Source organism: Herpailurus yagouaroundi, unplaced genomic scaffold (assembly GCF_014898765.1).
Source record: "Herpailurus yagouaroundi ecotype Mexico unplaced genomic scaffold, PumYag 139, whole genome shotgun sequence".
NCBI classification, from domain to species: domain Eukaryota; kingdom Metazoa; phylum Chordata; class Mammalia; order Carnivora; family Felidae; genus Herpailurus; species Herpailurus yagouaroundi.
This window is the reverse complement of record NW_024412394.1, coordinates 19,749,449-19,774,774: the sequence shown is the minus strand read 5'-3', so window position 1 is coordinate 19,774,774 and position 25,326 is coordinate 19,749,449. Positions and strand designations below refer to the sequence as shown.

The 25,326-nt window shown below is 40.4% G+C and overlaps 1 protein-coding gene across 1 annotated transcript in view; it reads right to left on the bottom strand.

Annotated features, from left to right (window-relative positions):
- Positions 1–25,326, bottom strand: part of LRRC1 (leucine rich repeat containing 1) — a 135,490-nt gene that overhangs the window by 77,223 nt on the left and 32,941 nt on the right. Inside the window, exon 2 of the mRNA XM_040473781.1 lies at positions 6,349–6,466. Coding sequence (XP_040329715.1) covers positions 6,349–6,466 — 118 coding nt within the window. The remainder of the gene's footprint in view (positions 1–6,348; positions 6,467–25,326) is intronic.

Sequence of the window (25,326 nt, the reverse complement as noted above, 5' to 3'; positions counted from 1 at the left end):
GACATGCAAAATTATGCACTACAAATTCTGAAAGAGTGCCAAAAACACTTGGAGCAAAGGCAGTGCTCTAAGAATTTCCCTTCTGATTTAACAATGTGTAACATTAAACTGTGATGGGTTTTCAGTTTTATTTGCTAAAATATCACTGATGTTTCTATATCATCCAAAAGGCGGGGGGGGGGGTGCTATTTGAAAAGTTGATTTCACCTTTTTCTGTGTTTGAAATGGTTTCTATATATCTTCACATTTCAACAATGCTCCCTGGGTAGGGGGAGAAAAACTATTTGTAGCATGCTAAGGTGACTAGAAATATCACATAAGCCTAATTTCTTTCCACCTCTGCTTTAAAAATAATTGTTATTATCTGGAATTAAAACATGAGAAAAAGGCAATTCTATTTTTTTCTGTATTAACCCTTCTTCCTAACAAAAGCACAGGTACAAGCTAAGACAGAGAAAGGGCTCAAGATAGGAAAGTCACAGTTCTTACAAAGGTAAAACAGCAAGCTCTGGTTTGGAAAGTGACCAGCTCTCCAGACACAAGGTAGAGTGGCCCATGGGGCCTCTCTTCGTGGGATGTCACTGGGGCCGGTATGAAGTCCAGCCACTGGGGCAGGTAACAGAGCTAAAGAGAGAGCACTAAACTTAGGCACAAATTAGGCAGTGAGAAAAGAGAACAATGGCTTGACTGTGGCTAGTCTGAAGTCTGCATGGGTAGAAACTGGCCTCTGCCACACTTGGGGTGTGGGTGTATGTAGTTATTACCAAAAAAAAGGCTAACTGTTCACAATTAAGTAGCAAGACTTTGAGGCACACTGGATGTATTGCTTGCCAGAAAGAGCTTTTTTCAGGGCATACTCAGAAGCACCAAGGCTTGGTGTTATACAAGGTCATTTCAGGAGGCTTCAAAACGGGCTTTGGATTTCATTACACAAACCCACAGCCACAGGCCACAGACACTGATCGGCTTCTTGTGGCTGGACACAGGACAACTGACCCATGCATTTCAGCAAAGTCTGGCCTCTGGACTCTGTGGGACGAAGGCCCGTACTGTAGACAGGTTGTCTATCTGCTCACTCTGAAGTCGTGTCCTGATGATCGTGACGATTTGTACTAAAACTATCCTTTAGGTTTTTGTTAACTCAAGTCTGCAAAGTACTTAGGCAGGGTGTGCGGATGCTGGCCGTGTTTTTCTGTGTGCCCCAGAGTGAAATAAACCCATGGGCTCTTTGGCCTGAAATGCTCATACTAATCAGTGGGACCCCTCAATGCCAGCCATCCCTGTCCACCTTCACAATGATGGCCACACTGATAGAGCACCTGTGTTCTTTGGAATTTACCTCATTCTGTTAAATCACCTCTTCAAATCTGAGTGAGATTTATTTCTAAAGGAAGCCAACTTCTTTAAGTCACTATCACGGATAGAAACTAATAACCCCGCATACAGCAGCTAAGTGTGATGATACATATAACATAGTGTTACTAAGTTCTACAGAAGGCAATCCAAAAGGAATACTGTTTTTTTTTACAAAAATGCTAACTTTCTCACCATGACTCAATATTAGAAACTGCTGTTATGTGGCACCACTTAAAATCATCCCCAGCAGTACCAGTGGTATATGCCTTACACTTGGGGAAAAAATGAACTAAATGGATAATGATATAGTACTGTGATGTAAGTCAAATAACAGCACAGGCTATAAAATCCAAGTGATTAACCCTTCAGGCAGGATTCGTGATGCATTAACAAAGTCGGCCTGAGATTCCTGGATAGCAAGATAGTACCATGGGGTAATACCTTTTCTTACATATCCAGAGGTCGTGTCCCTCCAACAACTAAGGATCAGTGAGCACAGGAAACAGACATGAAGCATTTTACCACAGAAAACTGCTTCAGACCTTAAATCAGGGCCGTATGCTTTCTTTAGGCATCGTAACACCATATTCAGATACCAATTTTATACACTCCAATCATCCTTTAATCTAGAGTCAGGGGAAACACCTAGTTTTTTTTACCCCCAGTTTATTTTAGTTATTGCCTGACTGAAAAAATAATCCGCTGTTAGGACATGAGAAATGTGTCACTTTCCTCGCCTCTCACCGGGTTTGTATGGAAGCAGTGCGTCGTCCCTACTCCTTCACAGGACACGGCCAATCACTGTCCATAGCCAGGTGTTGAGCAACAGAGCCAGGGCTCCCACCCAGAGTCCTGCCTGCCAACCACATCCAGCCATTTCGGGGGCAAAACTGTGCTCATCCCAAGCCTCTCTCTCCTTTTACTCCAGAACAGGTCTCCACAGTCTATATATAACCTACAAGCACCACTCTTCCTTCCTAAGCTCACTCTTCTCATTTCTAACACAATACACAATCCCCTGGACTTTGTGCCTGAAATGCCAGAGAACAAAGCCACAAAATCAGGGTTTAGAGGTCTTGGCAGTACTTGGCATAGGACACAAGCCTATAAAAACTTCTCTTCTCCTCATTTATAGACTTTTCTGGAGACAAACACAAAACTTGTCTTCTATTCCTCACTTGAGCTAAGGAACACCAGAACACGTCTAATTTTGCTCCTGGACTGAAAGGCCAACTCGAGCTTAGGTCAGTAACAGCATCTTAGCTTTTCACCAGTAGTATCTTGAAGGTTTCCCACCTTCCATGCGAGAAGGTGCAGGGCCCATGGAACCTGAGCAAAGTGATGCTCATAACCACAGGAAGCTGCTGAAGGAATGTTAGTAGTGAACTTGTGGATCCTGCTACTCAGCCCCTGGGGACTTCCAGCAATGCAGCATCTCAAGCCCCGGTCCAGCCCTACTGCATCAGAATCTGCAGGTTAACAAAACCCACTGCACGCTGAAGTTTGACAAGCAATGAACCAAAGACTTGTGGGGTCTGATACCAACACCCTGCCTTCCTCCATGGTCCGGCAATGCTCTCTGGAAAATCAGGAACTGAGGAAGCCAGTAAAGGTCCTACCATGACACAAAGAGCTCTGGCTGTGCACCTGCTACAATTCAGGGACTAGGGAAGGACTAAAAGGAACAGTCTCTCTGATCATGGAGGGCAGCCTCAGCGGAGCCACAGAATACTAGAGGCTCCACCAGGCCTCCAGATGTAAGCAAACCCTTACAAAATGCCTGTATCCATACAAAGTAGGGGTTTTCACACGGCCTCTCAGGCTAGAGACTTCACAACCTTTATTTACCTACTCAGTTGCCTAGGAAATTCATTGTGATTTAATCTGCAAAAAAAAAAAAAAAAAAGAGAGAGGGAACAGTGAGATTTGCCTGACCTGGAAATAGCTTAAGACCCATGTTCCTGTTGGTTAAACTAAATATGACCTTGTTCTGTTCTGTCATTTCTGTTTTTCTCACAACCTCAAAGAAAGCCTGGAACCCTGCCTGCCATCCTCCTCCACACTGTCCATCACGCCCACACATGCGCGCGCGGGCGCGCGCACACACACACACACATTCATGCTACTGAGCCAGAGCAAGGCTCTGCCCATAGGGGAAGGGGGAGGTTAACTCCCCTCAGCACTTTTTTAATGTCTATTTATTTATTTTGAGGGAGACTGTGTGTGTGCACGTTAGCTGTGGGAAAGGGGCACAGAGAGAGGGAGAAAGAATCCCAAATAGTCTCCACGCTATCAGCGCAGAGTCCGACACGGGGCTTAAACCTACAAACCATGAGATCAGGGCCTGAGCCAAAACCAAGAGTCAGATGCTTAACTGACTGAGCTACCCAGGCGCCCCTCCCCTCAGCATTTCTAAATAAGCCTGATAAGGTGACAGCATCTGCAGGATCCTTCACAAAACTCCCAATACCTGCAGAAGGAAAGGAAACTTCATTCTGCGTCCTGACACTGACTTCCATAAAAGTCTAGTTTCTTTCATCAGTATGCTGGAAGGTATAAAGGGACACATGGGAGGAAGCATGTGGCCCTTCTTTCTAGCTAAGAATGGAAAGAAACTGCAGATGTGAAAGTGGTAGAACTTTTCTAATGCCAATTTCAAAATCGCTCTTTTATTTCTTCAGATTGTGTGATTTCAGTGACCACTTTCCTAAGTCACTGCTTCCTTATAGAATTAATTGCCAGCGATTCTTCATAACATATAATTTCTGAGACAAGGGATAGCAGTTTCAATTACATATACTTCATTGAATTTTTAAAATTTTTTTAATGTTTATTTACTTTTGAGAGAGACAGAGACAGAATGCGAGCGGGTCAGGGGCAGAGAGAGAGGGAGACCCAGAATCCGAGGCAGGCTCCAGGCTCCGAGCTGTCAGCACAGAGCCCGACACAGGGCTTGAATTCACGAGCTCTGAGATCATGACCTGAGCCGAAATCAGATGCTCAACCAACTGAGCCACCCAGGTGCCCCTAATTTTTTTTTTTTTTTAATGTTTATTCACTTTTGAGAGAGACAGAGTGAGCAGGAGCGAGGCAGAAGAGGGAGACCCAGAATCTGAAGCTGGCTGCAGGCTCTGTGCTGACAGCTCAGAGCCCCACACGGGGCTCAAACCCACAAACTGTGGGTCTTGACCTGAGTCCATGTCGGACACTCAATGGACTGAGCTACCCAGGCGCCCCTCAATTATATATACTTTAGATCAATGTGATATAGGATAGCTTAGCAGCAGTTCTGGCCTCAGATGCCTGCCCCATGCCACACTCAGGTGTAAGGGGAGCTGTATCTGTGCTGAGGGGTGGGGTCAAGCTTTGCACTACTTGCCACCCCTGTTTCCGGGGAGCCAAACATCAGGGTGTCCTGTGACCTACAGCTTGTAGTTTATACTTGGCCTAAAAAGATGAGCTGGAGCAACCATTCCTCACTTAGAAATGTGTCATTGGCAAACAGATGCCCCAGCAGGGTCAGAAGCCAAAAAGTGCAAGGCAAGGCACCACAACAACTTGGGCCTGGAGGGGCCAGTTCCAAGAGAACAGGTCAACAGGGAGGGAAGAACAGAGCAGCTACCAACAGAAGCAGACACACCATAAGACAGAGGCCATGAAACTCCAAACACAGTGTCCGATGCCAGCTCCGTACCAATGCTTTTGGGATGTTAGCTCCACCCCCATCCTTAAAATCCAATACCCTTTACCTAAGCAGATTTGGGTCTTCTGCAACCCAATCAGCCAGTCCAAAAAATAAGATTTTTTCACTTTTTCCATTACCTTCAAGGTAAGAAATAATTCTCAAGAAAAATAAAAGTAGAGTCTATGTCAAGAACATATGGCCTGGCCTAAAGACAGTTTCCAATTCATGGGATCTGATAGATGACAAAAATTTAACAGCTGTTAAAGGTAGGGGGTAAAATCGTTTTTTCTTCACATTTTCAATTAAGCATTGATTACAGTGCTGTCTTATGACAACGACCCACCAAAATATTCTGTACCTGAGCCTTGTGGTTTCTGTGGAAGACACGAGAATGAAAGATCCAGATCTGAGGCTCACTGAGGAGAAACTTGAAGGGAAAGGATCCTCATTTGTATAAATAATTCAGAGCACGCCGGGGCCTATCCTGAGGAAGTTACACCAGAGTCTCTGCAAGAACTGAATTCCATCACTAAAGACAGGACCACTGGGAGCTGCCACTTGAACTCAAAGTAATTAATCATGTCTGCTGTCACTGGAAGGGGCTCCGGCCCACTCCACGAGTGCTGTCGGGGCTATAATCCACAAGGTTAAACCAGGGTATCCACTTAAAAGTGAAAGGTTAAATGGGATAGAGATATCCTACTGGAATGTTCAAGAAAAAGGAAGCACTTCATCATTCCAGTGAAACCTGGTAATCAAAATAAACTCACAAAATATACCACACAAACCCCAGTGTGCAGAATCATCAGTGGCCTAATTAGGAATAATCAATCTCACGACGATGCCTGGACAGCGAGCTGCTCTGTTCACTGCAGGGAGACAGATTCTCACAGGAGCACAGCCGGACAAACCAACCTTCCCCCCGCCCCGCCCTTCCCCCTCGCCTCAGCAGCCTCTGAGCACTGGGCGAATGACCGCACCAACAGCTCTCAGTGTCACACTCGGTAAAATGAGGGGGCTGGGTATTATGACTGCCCAGTCCACTCTCCGGCTCTCTGAATCAGACTGAACCTACTTTGAGAAAATCATCATCTAAAAATTGTGCTATTAAACATTTTTGGTAAATACCCATAAGCTGACTAAACTATTCAGTAATGGCATTAATTTCATCCCCAAATTTACACAGAGCTTTTCCATAACCACCAGAAAAAGCAACTCCAACAGCATTTATCCAGCTACATTTACTAAAAATTGCCCCCAGCACCAGAAGAGACAAATGGACAATTCAAGCGGAATCTTTTTCTTACCATTCCGAGACACATCAAGTTCCACCAGCTGCATGAAGTTTGCTATTTCTGGAGGGAGCCGCTGAATTTCATTATCACTAAGTCCAAGCTTTCGTAATTTGACTAGCTGGAAAAATTGCTGAAAGACAAAATAGTTTTGCATGGGTCTCACATATATTTGCAATGTACACTTTATGCCCCATATGAAATTTAAAACACTATGTCTTTTAAAACTTAATGAGCATTGTACCAACGTCAACTTCTTGACTTTGATATTTAAGTAATAGTCATATAATAGTCATGTAGTCCACCACTGGGATAAACTGGGTACAAAGACATCTCTGTACTCTTTTCACAACTTCCTATCAATCTACAATTATCTGAAAAGTTTTTAAAAATGAGTAAGTAGCTCACTGAGAATGGTAATTACTCCTTTAAACTATCCAGTGGGTGGTCACACTTTCTACTTATAGAAAATGATATTCAATCTGTGTTAAGTAAATTTATGTAAAAATTAGAATAAAATATTTTAAAAGACATTTTTAATAGAAATGACTGTGCATCAGAAAGTATATAAATATCCCACAAATGTGCAAAGGGAACAAGTTGTTTTTGACCAATCGAAAGCAAAGTATGCATACTTCCATTAACCAGGGCATACTGAGGACACACCTCCCCCCGCCCCCCGCCCCGCATCCTTTAAAACTGTACTAAAATGACACTAAAACAATTTATACAAAATGGATATAAATATAAAAATATGAAATAAATGCATGAAGACAATTAAAAATGAGAAAGGACAAGAAGCAAATTAGACATGCCACAAAATCCTTAAAGTCAGAAAACAGATGAACCAATGGGAACTAACAAAAGAATCCAAACAACGCTGAAATCCAACCCTGTGGAGTAAGGAGTCAATAGGAAATTAGGTCCAGGTGACCTCTGAAGGAAAGAGAACTGGTTGAAAATTTATATAAAGAACAGTTAGGTCCCCACATCCTCTTCTCTACCCTGCATAGCCAGGCAGGAGACCAGAAATTTCCCTCTAAAAGAGTTGACTCTAAGCACAGCTGAGGGCAGGGTGAGGCACCCTACTAAAAACAGAAGGACTGAGTCAAAGCCCTGTGAGATTCCACCCCCTTCCCGAAGCCAGGCTCCCAGGCAGGAGAACAGACCCTACAGACACGAATTACAGTACAGTACAGAGAATCCCCAGGTTACAAGCCCACCCATGCACAAAGAGCTTCCAACTATCTTCACTCCCCCCCCCCCCCGCCCCCTAAGTGTCTGAATCAATCAACCTTTCTTTCTTTCTTTCTTTCTTTCTTTCTTTCTTTCTTTCTTTCTTTCTTTCTTTCTTTCTTTCCTTCCTTCCTTCCTTCCTTCCTTCCTTCCTTCCTTCCTTCCTTCCTTCTTTCTTGCTTTTCTTTCTTTATTCTTTTATTCCTTTCTTCCTTTCTTTCATGTCTGTGTGTGTGTGGGGGGAGGGGGGTGTTTGTTTTAGTTTTTTGTTGTTGTTTTTTGGTTTGTTTGTTTTGAGACATAGAGAGCACAAGCAGGGGAGTGGGCAGAGAAAAAGAGAGATAATCTTAAGTAGGCTCCATATTCAGTGTGGAGCCTGATGCAGGGCTCTATCCCATGACCCTGGGCTCATGACCTGAGCCGAAATCAAGAGTCTGACGCTTGGGGCGCCTGGGTGGCTCAGTGGTTGAGCATCTGACTTCAGATCAAGTCATGATCTCATGGTACATGAGTTCGAGCCTTGCATCAGGCTCTGTGTTGACTGACAGCCCAGAACCTGGATAGTGCTTCGGATTCTTTGTCTCCCTCTCTCTCTGCCCCTACCCTGCTCATGCGCTCACTCTCTCTCTCTCTCTCTCAAATAATAAATAAATATTAAAAAAAAGTCTGACACTCAACCAAATGAGCCACACAAGCAACCCCAGATCTGTCATGCAACCCCAGATCTGTCATTTCAACAAAACCAAGGTTTTCTGGACACTTGAGGAAAGCCCCTAATGCAAGAGAGTACCCATGTCAACCAAAAAATATAATTAATACCCTCAGAGAAATAAGAGAAAATGAAGCAACATGATACCATAAAAAGCAAGCTTCGAAGAAGATATGTTTTTAGAAATTAAAAAATATGTAGCATTAATAAAAGAAATGAAAAATAAAGTTAACAAGATCCCTCAGAAAGTAGAATAAAAAGACTATGAAACAGAGAAATGAGACAGGAAAATTCAAGGACTGGTCTACAAGGTATGATATCCAACTAACAGGTATTCCAAAGGAAAATACAGGGGACTGCATCTTCCGGTTAGGATAAGTCCACCCTATGGCCAATAAAATGAATGCCAGAGACATGGAAGAATACCAGGAAATATAAAACTTCAGAATGCCAGAAACAAGAAGATTCCAAAAGCTTCCAGAGACCAGGAGGTGGGGGTTGGGGGTCTAACAAAGAATTGGGAATCAGAAAGGGGATGGACTCCACAGCAGCCTTGAAAGTAAGAAGGTCATGGAGCAATGCCTTCAAAATTCCAAGAAAACATTATTCCCAGCCTAAAATTACATCAAGTATGATGACAAAATAAAGACATTTTTATACATGCATGGTCTCAAAAAAAATGCCTCTTCCTTGCACCTCAGGAACCCATTAAATGTGAGCATAAATCTCAAAGGAGGAGGATCGGAGATCCAGAAATCAGAGAATCAACAAAACAGAGAGAAACAAAAGAAATTCCCAGAAATGAAGAGTGAAGAGACTTCTAAGATGTCAGCTGAGCAGCTGGCCCTGAGAGCGACTGGTCCACACTGCAGACAACAGGGAGGTTCACAGAAGAAAGATTTTTTGGGGGGGGAGGGAAATGCACATCTGTGGAATTATCTGATGTGTTTGAAAAGATCAAGAAGATTTGTTTGTCGATAAGTTAGAAACATAGAAAACAAAGTAAGCAAAAAACAAAAAATATAAAGTATTCTTATATATTCATAATATAAATTTAAGACTCATTTATGAACAATAATTGGTCGTAATGTTTTAATATCCACATATTGATAAAAGCAAAATTTATGTTATGTCAATTTTGAGAGGATAGAGAAGAAATAGTAAGTACTAAAGCCACATCTTCCATAGAAACAAATCAAAAGATAACTACAAAGTGAAAAAAAAATCAAATTAAAAGCAAGCTTAGCAGTGTTGGGGCATACATCAGTGGAAAAGCCAGGAGCTGGGGTTTCTCAAGAGTCAGAAACTGGGGTGGGGACAGGAGGTGCAAGGGGCTACTGTTCTTCACTGTCACATTATGAATGAAGCTCTCTGGATTAAAAAAAAAAACTATTTGCATATAGTGCTTTGCTAAAAATATAAATTACATTTACAAAGGAAAAAGTCTCTATTAAGATTACAGGCTTCTCCAAGTGATAATTTTGAAGAATGCTACTATTTAATAAGTTCCAGGGACTATATACTTCTATAATCAAAAAGAAGGCACTGTCATTTGGAAAGCAATTGGGCAATACATAGAACATAAGTTTTCAAGTCCACTGACATAATAACAATACTTTTGAGCATCTGTCCTTGTAACACACAGTAACTGAAAATAAGAAAAACGAGCTACAAGGCACAGTATGTCTTTGCATTATTATCAGTGAAAAGGAAAAACTGGAAAACATATATGTAAGATAAGGGAAATGATCAGCATGTTATTAAATAATTCAATACTGAGTAAGAGACCTAAATAATTACTAAAAAGACCATATAACTTGAAAAAGAATTACAATGCAGATATAATTTTAAAAGAAAAAATTGCAGGTACACTGTAAAAAAGCATGTGTGCATGCTGACAGGAAGGAAACACAAGAAAAAAAGTTATTTTAGGTGATAAGGAAAATGCACAACTTTAAATTATTTAACAAAAAATGCAAGATGTTTCTAAATAAAGTATGAATCTCAGCAAATAGACACTACTACCAATTAGCTGTACCTGATAATGAAAGTGCTCAATGAAAGAACTAATCCTGTGGACTTCTTTAATCATACAGTTGAGATTTAATTTCTCAAAGGAAAGGTATTGAAATTTCTTTATACTGGTTGTACGAAAGCATTAGCTGACACAAAAGCCATTCAAAAGAGTCACATATTTGAATAATTGAGCTTATGCCAATTGTTCAAAGAGTCTGACAGTTTCATAATGCATCAATGTGTTTACTCAAGCATGAAAAGCTCACTTTATTCTCCAGGAAAGATAGAACCGCAAGAACACAAAACCATCACCAATTCCATACATTCAGGAACCATTCAGAAATAATACAAGAAATCAAGTCACTAAGGTACTCAGATCTGCAAGTGAATAATAAGTTCATTTTACATCTGTGGAAACAACAGCCTACAAGTCCCCACATCTAGTGTAAATCATAACAGCAGACAAATTTAAGTTTTGTTCTGCATATTAAAAGCATCCTCAAAGAGAGCCTGTCACAAACACCACTTTATTCAACTTGGGATGTACAAACCAGACGTAAAAACAACCCCATCTGACAGGATCCCAAAATGAAAACAGTATTTCCTAAATCCTCCCCTCATTACCCAGATGGGATCTTAATTTGGCATCCAAATGCTTTAAATTAACTATTTTCTTCTACGACCAACACCATGCCACTAAGATTTTATTAAATACTCAAGTTTTCTACTTCCTCAGATAGTCTGGGGAAAAAACCCACCAAGCTATAAGCCCTTCTGCCTTCTCTTGACATTAGCCAGGGCACATGCAGAACAATTCATGTCGCTGTCTTGGCAGGGTGCTGCAGCACAGAGCGATCATGTGACACAACACACAGACACCATTCTTCAACTATATACCATGTCTGATTACAGCACACTGGCCCACTTTGGAGGACACTGTGTACAATTACACGCAAAGGAACCCAAACTGCCTTGGCTTGTTATGCCACACCACAGCCTTCTTATAGCCACCCTTGTTTTCAGTAGATGCAGAGTCTCTAATTTGGCTGAACAGCATGTTTCCTTTTCCCATTCCCCATTTTGACAAGATTCTTTTTCCTTCTCTTTTGGCAGAGTGTTGGTACCTCCCTTCCTCTTAGAAAGGGACATGGGAAATCTGAGTCCTAAAACAGCTATGTCCTTTTTAATTAGTATATGGCCAAGGATCAGTCAATTGTTCCCCCACTGCCCAAACTTCTCCTCCCCAGGGTAAACATAAAACATTGTTACAGAGTCACCTGGAGGACAATAACATAAAGAATGTTATTAAACTCCAGGGGGGTACCCGGGTGGCTCAGTGGGTTAAGGGTCCTGACTTTTGGTTTCAGCTCAGGTCATGATCTCATGGTTCGTGAGTTCAAGCCCCACGTCAGGCTCTGAGCTGACAGTGCTGAGCCTGCTTGGAATTCTCTCTCTCGCTCTCTCTCTGCCCCTTCCCCACTGGTGCTATCTCTGTCTCTCTCAAAATAAATACAGAAACTTAAAAAAAAAGTCATTAAACTCCCGAAAAACTGTTTGACTCCAGCTATAATGACACCAAATTGATTCAAAGATTTCCCTCCCAGGTTCACTCTAACCCTTCAACTAAACGGTGGCCCCTTTTCATGCCCACGTAACTCTCATCACATCCCTACTCCTGTCCCCTTTGATCTGAACTGTCTTTTTGGCCAACCCTCTTGATAAACATATGGTGAAGATATGGTAAAGGTTATGATACAGGACATAGTTGACTCTTGAACAACAACACAAGATTTGAACTGCATTTTTTCCCAATAAACACAGTACAGCATTATAAATGTACTTTCTGTTCCTTATGATTTTCTTAATAACAATTTTCTCTAGTTTACTTTATTCTAAGAATATAGTATATAATACATACAACATACCAAATACATGTTAACCGGCTGTTTATGTTATCAGTAAGTCCCCTGGCCAACACGAGGCTATTGGTAGTCGAGTTTTGGGAGAGTCAAAGTTATATGCAGATTTCTGGCTGTCGGTGAGGGTAAGAGGTATAAGAGGTAGCACCCACAACCCCCACGTTGTTCAAGGGTCAACTGTCTATCTGGCATCATCTGGCAATGTTCTTTTCTATGAGATTTATAAAAAGTGATTGTAACTTTATTACTCAGAAATTCTATTCCTATATCTATTTTCAAAAAATTCTCATATTATTCCAGAATACATAACAGAATGTGTTTGACAGAATTATTTGTAATTGCCCAAAACTATAAATAACTCAAATACCCATCAACAGTAGATCTAACAGAAGTATATTCTTATAATGAAATTCTACATAGCAATGAAAGTGAAAGCTAACTGTTAAGTCATTACAGGAAAGAATCTTAGAAATAATATTCAGCAAATGAAGCTAGACACAAAAGAATGCATACTATATTATTCCACTTATATAAAGATGAAAAATAAAAAAAAAATACACTATTTTGTTTAGAGATGCACACAGAGGTGGTGACATCTATAAAGAAAAGCTAAGAAGAGATTCTTATGAAATCAGGCTAGTGGCTACCTATAGGTGTAAGGGAGAAGATTGTGATCAGAAAGGGCATCCAACAGGCTTCTGGAGTCCAAGCAATGCTAAATGTCTCAACCTGAGTGGCAGATACAAATGTTCATTCTATAATTTGTTATAAGCTATACATTTACACCTTATGCACTTGGCTATATATCTTTTTTATTTTACAAAAAGAATAGTTTTACTTATTTAAGAGGAAAGAGACAGAGGGCACGTGCATGAGCACACAAGGAGAGGGGCAGAGAGACAGAGGGGAAGAGAGAATCTCAAGCAGGCTCCATACTGTCAGCACAGAGCCCCACACAGGGTCAACCACACAAATCGTGAGATCATGACCTGAGCTGAAATCAAGTGTCGAATGCTTAACCAACTATGCCACCCAGACACCCCTACAATAAGAATAGTTTTTAAAGTTGTAAACTACTTATTAATCAGGAAGGAAGATACTAGACAACTAGCACCAAGGGCATCTAATTCTTTTAACTCCTCATAGTTAATGTTCATTAAAAGCAATGACATTATATCCAGAGGAGAGGAGAAATAAAATGATGATAGTGATCAAAATGACATTAGAAACGATAATGCTATAGCCAATATGATAGAGCAATCAACCTCTCTTAAGGGATTCTCTGTGCTTGGCAGTAAGTTAAGGACTTTACATGGGTTACATTCTTTAATCATCTCAACGTTGCCACAATGCTGATACCTAAATGTACCAGTTAAATTTGCTGTCTAACAAACCACTGCAAATTCCAAAACATTTTTTTTTCAATTTCTCACATTTTGTGGGGTGGCTGGGCAGTTCCTCTGCTGCTGTCATCTGAGCTCACTCATGCAACTACAGTCGGCCGGAGGGTCAGAAAGGCTGCAGGATCCACCGTGGCCTGACTCTGATGGTCTGGCAATTACTCTGTCAGCTAGAGCCCCACTGTTCTGCACACGGCCTCTGTCCTCTCCCTGATGACAAAGTGGCTTCCGACATAAAGCTCTCCAAGTCGAATTCAAAAGGGGCAAAGAAAGATGCTGCAAGGACTCTTGGGACCTAGACCTTAAAATCTGCATGTGTTGTTTTTGCCAGGGGGTTGGAGAATTAATCTGTACCTGTAGATGGAAGGAGCGGCAAAAACCTTGAAAAGAGGCATGGGATGGGCGAAATCTGGTAGAGTAAGTGGTCTACCACAAAATATGTAGAATGCTCAGGTATGCCACAGAAAAACATATAAAACTGAATAGATTATCCTAGAAAATTCTATGCTTGATCACAGAGTAATGATGTTCCTAAAGAAAATTTAAACAGAAAATATAACAATATAGTGCACCAACTTTGGCTAAGATAGGATTTTTGTACATGAGAAAGTTACAGATAAAGGAAAAAGTCCAAGAAGTATTCACAGAATAAGTTGTCTAAAGCAGAGAATTCAAGTAATCATACATCACATCTAGAATTTGAAGTTGAAAGAGTTTTAGCAAATACTCAAAAATAAGAACTTCTGATAAGTACTAATAAGATTTTTTTTTTTTTTTTTTTTTTGGTAAACAGGTATAGAACAGGAAGGTCCCTAGGTGAATCATTGTGTTCCCTTGTGGAAAAAAAAAAAAAAAAGTATCAAATGATTAAAGGGCTCTTTCTAGTTCTAAAAGTTATAGGACTGCACTTCAAAATACTTTCAGTGTACCTTAAGAAAAATGAAAATCCTATTAGCACACAATACAATAAGCATGAGGTTAAAAATGCATAAAATTACAAAAAGTAGATTAGTGGTTGCCAAGGAAATGGTGAGTGACTGCTAATGGGTATGGGGTTTCCCTTGGGGTGAGAAGAACATTCTAAAACTAATTGTGGTAACGGCTGCACAACTCTGAATATACTAAAAACCATCGGATCGTGTACTTTCAATGGGTAAATTACATGGCATATGAGTTATACCTCAGTCAAGACATCAAACCATTCCTGAGGCTGGCAGATACCAATGAGGAAGGAATCCCTTTTGGTGATAACAGACTAAGCGAGGGACACCCAGGCACCTTTATTTACTTGAATCCTTATAGGTACCAGTAAGGTAAAGCCTTTGATCTCCAGTTAATCGATGAGGAAACTGAGGTTTCAGTCACATTTTGTTGCTTCACTAATGCTGCTGCCAGTTAATAACATTCTTTAAGGAAAATTCTGAAGCACGATCGTGTTGGAGGCTCACAGAGTAATAAAATGCTCAGGTTAACTGGTAAACGGAAAACATTTGTGAAACTATATTCTAATTAGCTACGTAAAACAGGGAAAGGGGGAGTTTAGGCTACAAAAGGGATAACAGTAAAACTGTGCCAATGCTGCGTTTCATCTTGATTAATGAGTGGAAGGGAAATGGAAGAGCACACTAATGAAACCAGCAAGTAAGAGCACATAAGTGGTGTCGCTGCCCCTTAGATCCAGGCCAAAAGAGTAGACATAAAAGGAAAGTAATCTAGACAGATAAGAAAATGAGTCAACTTCTAGAGGATCATGGGCAGAGAGAGGTAACTCCAGATAAAGCCTTCGGCAAGGGGAAGGCTGACAAAGACAGGGAAAGCAGTAGACAGAAATCTGAAACAAGTATATAATATGATATAGCAAAAGGGCATATAAAGAAAAAAGGCTCAGTCCAGTTTGGGGGCACAGGAGAAGGTTTCACCAAGCACCAGGACAGTCCTGGTAAATTTCAAAACAGGCTAACAATACTGTCTATTCAACTGGCAATTCAATTTTTTTAAACCATTTTCAGATAAACATAGAATGGAATTCAAAAGAGACTCACAAATACATAAGAATTTGAAACACCGATTCACAAAATTTAAAGCTGCTATCCATGCACTGCTGCATGAGCCAGGTAAGAGATAAGAAATATGAAAGGACTGAGACCAGCATTGGGTTCTGTGCTGACAGCTCAGAGCCTGGAGCCTGTTTTAGATTCTGTGTCTCCCTCTCTCTCTGCCCTCCCCTGTTCACACTCTGTCTCTCTTTGTCTCTCTCTGTCTCTCAAAAATAAATAAATGTTAAAAAAAAAACTTTAAAAACCAAAAACATCATGATATAATATTTTACATGTACAAAATAAATTATGTAACATGTATTTAAATTGTAAAGCAAAATAATAAAATAAACACCTGAAAATCCAAAAAGAAAAAAAAAGAAATATGAAAGGAGATAAAGGTTCAACTCCTCAATAAAACTAACCACTTCCTCTATAATCTAAAGCAGGAAGAAACATATTTCTTGTCAAAATAAATGAAACAGATCACAGGAAAAAAGTCTCCTGTTCTAAAATATAATTTTTTAATTGGTTCGTGATTCAGCAGCACAGGTACCCTTTCTTTATGCGACAAAGAAAAAGGTGTGGGCTCTTGCCATTACAGGGCCCTAAAAGGTCATGAGTAAAACAAATTTCACAGAAGCAAATTTAGCTTCTGTGTTAGCATGTATACTTGAGCATTTATAACAAAGATGTTTACATTTACTTTGCTTAAAATATTTCTCTTTCCAATTTTTCTGTCTTCTGGGCTCTGCTAATAATTTCATCCTCTATCATTTGTTAATATATTTGCACGTTTTCGAGGTGCTTTTATACATTATCAAGCTACAACCAATAATGAACCCTGACAAAGATATTGATGCCCTAAGGGTATACCCCACACCTTCAACCACAGGTGTGAATCACTTTGAAAACCAAAATTTTATTTACTGTGCTATGATTAGTAGGTAAGGCTTGCAGTGGTATTTACAATGATTAGGAGAAGAAAAACTTTTATTAAAATTAAAATGTATTCGGTGCTTGCTGCAGCAGCACATATACTAAAAGTAACATAAATTAGGACAGCATTCATTACTTTACTGAGAACCTGAGTGAGGGGACAAGCCAAGGACATGTGCTGATGGCACAGATGGAGAACTGACAAGACTTGGATTGAGCAGGACTGGCTCAGCAAAGAGAAGGGTCAAATATGACAAAGTGAAAAAAAAAAAATCAACCTGAAACACCACAGGGAAAGGATTAAACATGGGATGGTAAATTCAAGCAATGAATAATTATATGGCCATTAAAAATCTTGCTTCTCTTTTGGGACTACACTAAAATCAAAAGCTTTTGCACAGCAAAGGAAATCATCAACAAAACAAAAAGGCAACCTACTGAATGGGCGAAGATATTTACAAAGATGTATCCAATAAAGAGGTGATATCCCAAATACAGAAAGAACTTATACAATTCAACACACACACACACACACACACACACACACACAATCTGATTGAAAAATGGGCAGATGACCTGAGTGGACATTTTTCCAAAGAAGATATCAATATGGCCAACAGTCACATGAAAAGATGTTCAACATCACTAATCATCAGGGAAATGCAAATCAAAACCACAATGAGATATCATCCCACACCAGTAAGAATGGCTAGTATCAAAAAGACATGAAACAACAAGTTGGTGAGGATATGGAAAAAAAAAAAAGGAACCTTTGTGCAGTGTTTTTGCAGCCACTGTGGAAACCAGTGTGGAGGTTCCTCAAAAGATTAAAAATATAAATAGCATATAATGCAGTAATTTTGCTACTGGGTATTTACCCAAAGCAAATAAAAACACTAATATGAAAAAAAATCTGCACCCCTATGTTTACTGCAGCATCATTTACAATAGCCAAGACATGGAACCAACCTAAGCGTCTATCGGTAGATGAACAGATAACTAAGATGTTGTACATACACCCATACATACACACATACACACACACACACACACACACACACACACACACACACACAGGAATATTACTCAGCCACAAAAAAAGAATGAGATCTTGTCATGTGCAAGAAGCACATGCAACATTGTCAGGTGCAATACCTGGAGGGTATTATGCTAAGTGAAATAAGTCAACAAAGACAAATACCAGATGATTTCACTTATATGTAGAATCTAGAAGACAAAACAAACAAAAAACCAGACTCTTAAATTCAGAAAAGAAACTGGTAGTTGTCAGAAGAAGGGAGGCAGGAAGGGGCAGGGTGAAAGAGATAAAGGGGATTAAGAGGTACAAACTTGCAGTTATAAAATAAATAAGTCATAGGGATGAAAAGTACAGCATATAGGGAATATAGTCAATAATACTGTAATAATGTATGGTGACAGTTGGTGACCACACTTACTATGGTGAGCACCGAGTAATGCAAAGAATTGTCAAATCAGTATGTTGTACACCTGAAACTAATATAATATTGTATGTTAATTATACTTCAATAAAAAAATGTAAAAGTCATGTTTCTGAGGAGTATCTAAAAATATAAACACACATGTTCTAGGGTTATCAAAAAAGAATCAAAATTGTATAAGCAGTATAATCTCTATTTTGCTTGTATGTAATAGGAATTTTAGGGAAAAAACTACTTTACAAAGGTAAATCTTATGGGGAAAAAAAAGAATTTAATTTAAATGATTTAGGATCATTCAACTTTTGGGTGCTGATGTTTTACACCACAGAAAGCCAAAAATTCTACTATCTAAAGGAAGAGTTGTTTTTCCTTCAACTGTATCTTCAAGCAAAACTTGCAACCAGTTTACATATCAAAAAAATTCTTCCAAAAGAAGTCAAACAGATGTTCACTTAAGTTTATTAAAAGTGGTCTTATATTTTGGCACAGGATGTTCAACAAGGTGAAATTTTTCACATATTGTACTCAGGAAAACATTACATGGCTCAAATGGAATAAAACTTCGTTTAGTGGAAAGTGTCTCTTGGATTCAACACAATTTATCCAAGCTAACAGCATTAATAAGTACCGTGTATATATACATATATACAGCCACTGTGTGTGTACATATATACATATATGTATGTATACATACATACATATATACATATGTGTATACATATACATATATGTATACACATATGCACATATATGTACATACACATGGTACTTAACGCATATATGTATATATATGTATAACATATGTATACATATAGACACACACAATGTGCCTATTTTATGCAGAGTTTTGAAGTGGAGAAAAAGATGTTCAAACAAGATGTAGCTCTTACTCTCAAGGAACATCCAGGAGTTGACACAAAATATGTGGACTACAAAGGAGCAAGTGAAAATCACAATAAATGAGGAACAAAATGCTATGAAAAGAAAATAAATGCCTCCTGTCATGTTATGCCCCTACAGGTTAAATTTTTTTAAAGTCAATTAAGCTGTTTTATGATCAGGCACACAACACCATTCATAAGAATGGATTATTCAGAGAAATTATGTTAGGAATACTGTTACTGAATTTTCTCAGGAAATACACCAGCATGTGGATCAACAATCAGTTCTTCTGAACCAACAGGCTCAGCTAAGAATAAAGATGGGCAACACTGATGCGTCCCTGTCTTTGGAAGAATAGGATACCTTGGACTGCCTATTAGTTAATGTTTTTCGTCTCCTGAAGCAATAAATGGATACCTCCCTAGCCAAGGTTTGACCTTTTTGGATAGCAAGCAACAAATGGGGGAATTCAGTTACTGCCACAGCATTTAAAAAAATTAATCTGAGTTATCAGAGTCCGATCATTCAAGAATGGCCCATAAACTTCTAGGGCAACATTTAACGGCACTTTTAGTGTGTACTAATTGTAAGTAAAGGGGAAAGAGAAGAACTGTGTCTCTTATTCTCAGTAATGCTGAAGATGACCAAACTGTTTTAAACCATTATCAGGAGACCTTGAAGGGTTGGAGGAAGGACCTCACTAACCACTTAGTACGTACGGCATTTTGGGGTATTGCAGCCGTGAACCCGTCTCTAACAAACTGCTGCATGGTTTAAGCGGTAGCCCTGCAGTGGCAGTCATGGTGTTACTATATTTATTTTGGAGAGCTGGTTTCAAGGAACTGCCAAGGTACTTTTCCAAAAGAGGCGGGAGTGCATCATCAAGCAGTAGACTCTAGCAAACACTGAAAGAACAAATAATCCAAGCATCAGATGCATACTTACTGAAGTCTCACATGACTCCAAACAATTTAAATGTGCAACCTGATCTTTGCATAGGCTAAAAAGTCACTGCTGGCCCTAACCAGATATTCGGCATTTAGAAATAGAAGGATCACTGCAGAATTTAGCAGTGGGGAAGGGCTTGATTTGCCCCAAAGCATTCTCTACATATTCTGAATACACATGAGCTACGACATACATTTTGACTTTTCTAAAATCACATTTTAAGATTAAAATTAAGTAATTTTAGTATAAAAGTGTCTCTCCCCCTGATACGCTTACATTGCTAAGTGTTTATAGCTCCTGTAAGAGCAGCTTTCCATCTTCAAGATAAGTCCTCTCTCTGATTTAAATTTCTCACACATACTAAATTCACACTATTTCCTACTGGATGACCAAAACAGTGGTGAGAAGCAAGATGGAAAAAACTGAGAGTAGATTCCCTAGCAACTCGCAGTCAAGCAAAAACAAAACAGAGCTCATGCTGATCGCCATATTTTAGCCCCACAAACTGAACTAAATATTAAATTCTAATATTAATCCAGATGAAGAACCACAAACACAAGGCCTAATTTTGAAAACTTTCTGAATTGCCCCACTGTTTAAGGAACAAGAGAAACCATTAGTGTCCAAAAGAGTCTGTTCAACTCCCATAGTCTGCAGTTACATCTGATTAAATGTGGAAGTCTAACAAGTCTGCTTTCTTTGTGATGGGGGAAAGGCAAAGCTCTCAGGGCTACATCTTTGAGCTGCTCTTTCTGACATTCTTTAAATTTTACTTTTACTATTTACCAGCAACTTATTAGGTAAGCGGCCAAACCGACATTCTTAGCACTCATTTAATATAAGAATATACATCTCAATTAAAAAAAAAAGAGGGGGGCGCCTGGGTGGCGCAGTCGGTTAAGCGTCCGACTTCAGCCAGGTCACGATCTCGCGGTCCGTGAGTTCGAGCCCCGCGTCAGGCTCTGGGCTGATGGCTCAGAGCCTGGAGCCTGTTTCCAATTCTGTGTCTCCCTCTCTCTCTGCCCCTCCCCCGTTCATGCTCTGTCTCTCTCTCTGTCCCAAAAGTAAATAAAAAACGTTGAAAAAAAATTTAAAAAAAAAAAAAAGAGGGGTACCTGGGTGGCTCAGTCGGTTAAGCGTCTGACTCTTGGTTTCGGATCAAGTGATGATCTCACAGTTCATGAGTTTGTCCCACATCGCACTCTGCACTGGCAGCCTGCTAGGGATTCTCTCTCTCCCTCCCTCCCTCTCTGTCCCTACCCCTGCTTGCTCGCTCTCTCGCAAAATAAATAAACATTAAAAAAAAATTAAAAAAAAAAGAATGTACAGCAATGCTAGATGATGGCCTGTGGACCACACAAGCAGCCACTTCACTAGCTAACCACAGCATCTGTCTAAGGACATGGTTCTTTCACTGTGACAAAGCTCTTCAAAGAAGTTCTGGCAGTGTGCTTGTATTGCTGACCAGTTGGTTCCTCAGAATAAAGACTACCTACTAAGTACTTATTCAGGACATCACCGCAAGGGTGATTCTCACAGTCAGAAATCTCTATGACATGAAATCAAAAAGAACATCTGAGGAACATTCAAGAAAAAGGAAATGTAGGAATCATAAAGGATACTCCCCAACATGAATCCCAAAATAAAGTATGTGAGACAACAGCACTGCTCCAGTTCTGGGACTTCCAGGAAATAAGCAACAGATCCCAGTGTCCAGACAAGATGGCATGAACCATGTTCCGTATCCTGCCAGGGCAATGTTCTCAGGTACTTCTGTGGTCCCGGACTTCTAGGCTACCGCTGCCCCAGCCTCCTATTCCCAGCTGAGTCTAGCTTTTTACCCAGGCATGTAGAATTCATTTATTCATGTTGTGGCTCATTATACCATGTCATCAGCACCCATGGGGGCTGACCCTGACCTGGTACCACTGCGTCCTTTTCCCCTTGGAAAGCACCTTCCACAGCTTGGCGATCCGGACGGACTACTCATCAAAGACTTCTTTTACGAAAGGTGATCTCCTACACATGGGGTAAAGCAATTTATAATTAAAACACTACATTATAAGAGCAGAATTTGAAAAATCTAATTTCAAAAACTTTCTAACACTTCACTTTTTACAAAAGCAGCTCTAAAATAATGAGAAATACCTCTAATGTGCCAGGTACTAGTCTAGGGACTTCACATACATAATCTTATTTAATCCTGTAACCCTGAGCCAGGCAACCACTTTAATTTCACAAATAATGAAACTGGAGCACAGAGAGTTCACATACCTGAACTCAGTTTACACAGGTGTGTCCACCTGTCTACTGTAAACAGTAGGGCAAAGAAGCACCATGGAATCCAAGGTGTGTAATTCCAATTCCCTAATTTACTGTTTGTTTGTGTGACCTCAAATGAGTTGTTTAACCTCTCCATGCCTCAGTTTCCTCATCTGTAAGAGGGGGTAATAACAGCATCTATCTCGCATAGAACTATAGTGATAATTATATGAATGAACATAGGTGAAGTGTTTACAACAGTGCCTGGCATGCGAGAAAATCTTGATAAATGTCAGCTACAACTGCTATTTCGCCACCACATAGCACACCCTCGTAGATACCCAAGTTACTAAGACTTCAAATGTAAGACATTTAGATCCGATTACAAATCTTGCTATCTACGGAGTATAGTGTTAGGATGGAGCTCAGTGCTGAACAAGAATCACGCTGACACATTTTAAGACTTATTTCGTTTTCGAAAGCAGAGAAGGACCACAAACAAAAACACATTATACACATTAATCAACAGATGGCTGGGACCAAAAGTTTAAAGAGCCTCAAGAAGGGACCTTCACAACTAGCTCCCAAGTCCGGTAACCCACATTCCACCAAGTACTCAAGCTACTATCCAAACACAACAAGTAAATTCAAAACAAGTGTTTCATCAAATCAAATCATTAATCATAATCAAATCATGAAAAACAAAATAAAACAAAAAAAGTGAGCGAAAACTTACAGGGAAGGGCTGTATGGATTTGGGGGAAGCTCAGTAACTTAGTGCAAAGCAAGTCAAGACTTAAGGGTGGGCCTGACCTGCACACAAAATGGACACAGGGTGGGAGTGGATGGCCTGGAGGCCTAAACAAGAGAGGGGCTCTGCACATCAGTGATGGCTCGGCAGCCGGCAGCTCGGGTGATAACCTGCCTGGCTCAGAACCTCAGGGTGCTGCCCTGTGGCTGGCCTTCTCTAGTCCTGGCCCTGTGCAAGATGGCAAAGAGACTCAACCAGATCTCTGGCTTCCTTCCAGGGCCAACAGTCTCTGATTCTAATTATGAAAAAGGAAGGAAGGAAAGCAGGTGACACAAATTACTCACGTGTCTTTTCCTTGGTCTTTAAACTGAGAGCCTCCAACTCTCAAATGGGTTATGCTCCAAACACCATGTTCCAAAGGCCATGATTAAGCCTTCAGGTAAGCCTTTAAGTCTACTCAACCCCTAACCAGTATAAACATGTCTTCTCAAAGCTTTCCAAGGGCTATCCACTAGTTCCAGAACAAAGGACAAACTCCTTCATTTCATATTCAGGGATGCCTTAACCTGAGCATAGTCTACGCCATCATCAACATTTTTGTAGGTCCTGATAGCTTGTAAAGTCCCTTCTTATATCTCATGCCACCAAGAGAACCACCCAGTAAGCAATAAGTCATTACTAACTGAACTTTGGAAAGCAACATGGCACATGAAGCCACGCCTCACACCCAGCCTCTCTTGCTGCAAGGCCAGCATCCTGTCTTGTCTACCTTCCACCCCACAATTGCCCCAGTGGCCGTTCCAAGTTTAGTTCCCACACCCACGGACCCATCCATACACCCCATGTTCTATCCCCAGTGAATCATTTGCTATGCATCCTGCATTTACTGTTTCCAACACCCTTTCCCGGCCATCAACATCTTACTCACCCTTAAATGCTCCACTCGGAAGCCTTTTGCCCAATCACCTTGGCAAAATTCAAACTGCCTCTCCAAAGCATTCTGTACAGACATCCTTCACTGGATGAATAAGCCTCTGTTTTAATAAACCGTATCATACACACCACTGTGTCCCTTGGAACACTTATCATGGTTCTGCTACATGGTAAATATTCAATGTGCAGTTGTCCAGTGAAGTGACCTAACATGATTTTTGGCTGTTTTTTTTTTTTTTAATGAAAATGAATTCTAAGTTCTAATTCAGGATATTTGGAGCATACCTATGCTCTGTAAGAAACACCAGCCCCACACCCACAAGCTCTAGACAAGAAATGGGGGGAGGAAACAACTTTTGTGTCAAAATGGAGAGAACCAAACCCTCCAAATTTTAAGAATTACTAGGGCAACTGTTAAGCATATGGATTCCTAGGTCCCACCTCAGACCTGTTAATGCATCATATTCATGCAGAAGGGCTTAAGGATCTGATTGATCAAGCAAGTTTTTGGTAACACTGGCTTTGACCACTGGGTCTTGATCCTGGATGCATATTAGAACCACCAAAGTACACCTTACCTAAGATAGGGCCAGGGTTAGACCATGCATTCATTACAAGGGCGATATGGCCCCCAAGAGGATAAAAATTAATGGCCGGGTATTTTCAAAGTCTTAGCTACCACAATGCTTTGTGGTCCATAATACATCTGTGGTATTAAAATTTCATGATGGAAGATGCAATTAGAAAAAGTATGTCTAGGAGCACCTGGGTGGCTCAGTCAGTTAAGTGTCTAACTTTGGCGCAGGTCATGATCCTGCAGTTCGTGGGTTTGAGCCCCACATCGGGCTCTGTGCTGACAGCTCAGTGCCAACAGCTCAGTGCCTGGAGCCTGCTTCAGATTCTGTGTCTCCCTCTCTCTCTCTGCCCCTCCCCCACTTGTTCTCTCTCTCTCTCTCTCTCTCTCTCTCTCTCTAAAATCAACATTTAAAAAAAAAAATTTTAAGTAAGTCTAGGGACACCTGGTGGCTCAGTCAGTTAAGCATCTAACTCCAACTCAAGTCATGATTTCACACTTTGTGGGTTCAAGCCCCGCAGCAGGCTCTGTGCTGACAGCTCAGAGCCCGGAGCCTCCTTCAGATTCTGTGTCTCCCTCTCTCTCCACCCCTCCCCCATGCTCGCTCACTCACTCTCTCTCTCTCAAAAATAAAAATAAACATTAAAAAACTAAAAAAGAAAAAAGAAGAAGTATGTGTAAAGAGGCTCCGGGTAAGGGAAGGGCAAGAGGGTGATAAAGAAACTAAAGTTGAGAAACCTTGGATTAAAGTGATGAAAAATGTGAACAGCTCTTGAAATGTGCATAAAGCAAGATTTCCCCTTTGCCCCACATATTTGCCCTATAGTTGCTCTGAATTAAAAATCTGCTGACAGGGGCAAGTCAAACATGACATGGGCTTGAATGTGGGAACATGAGTATATATGGGCACCTTCAGAACAGTGCACCT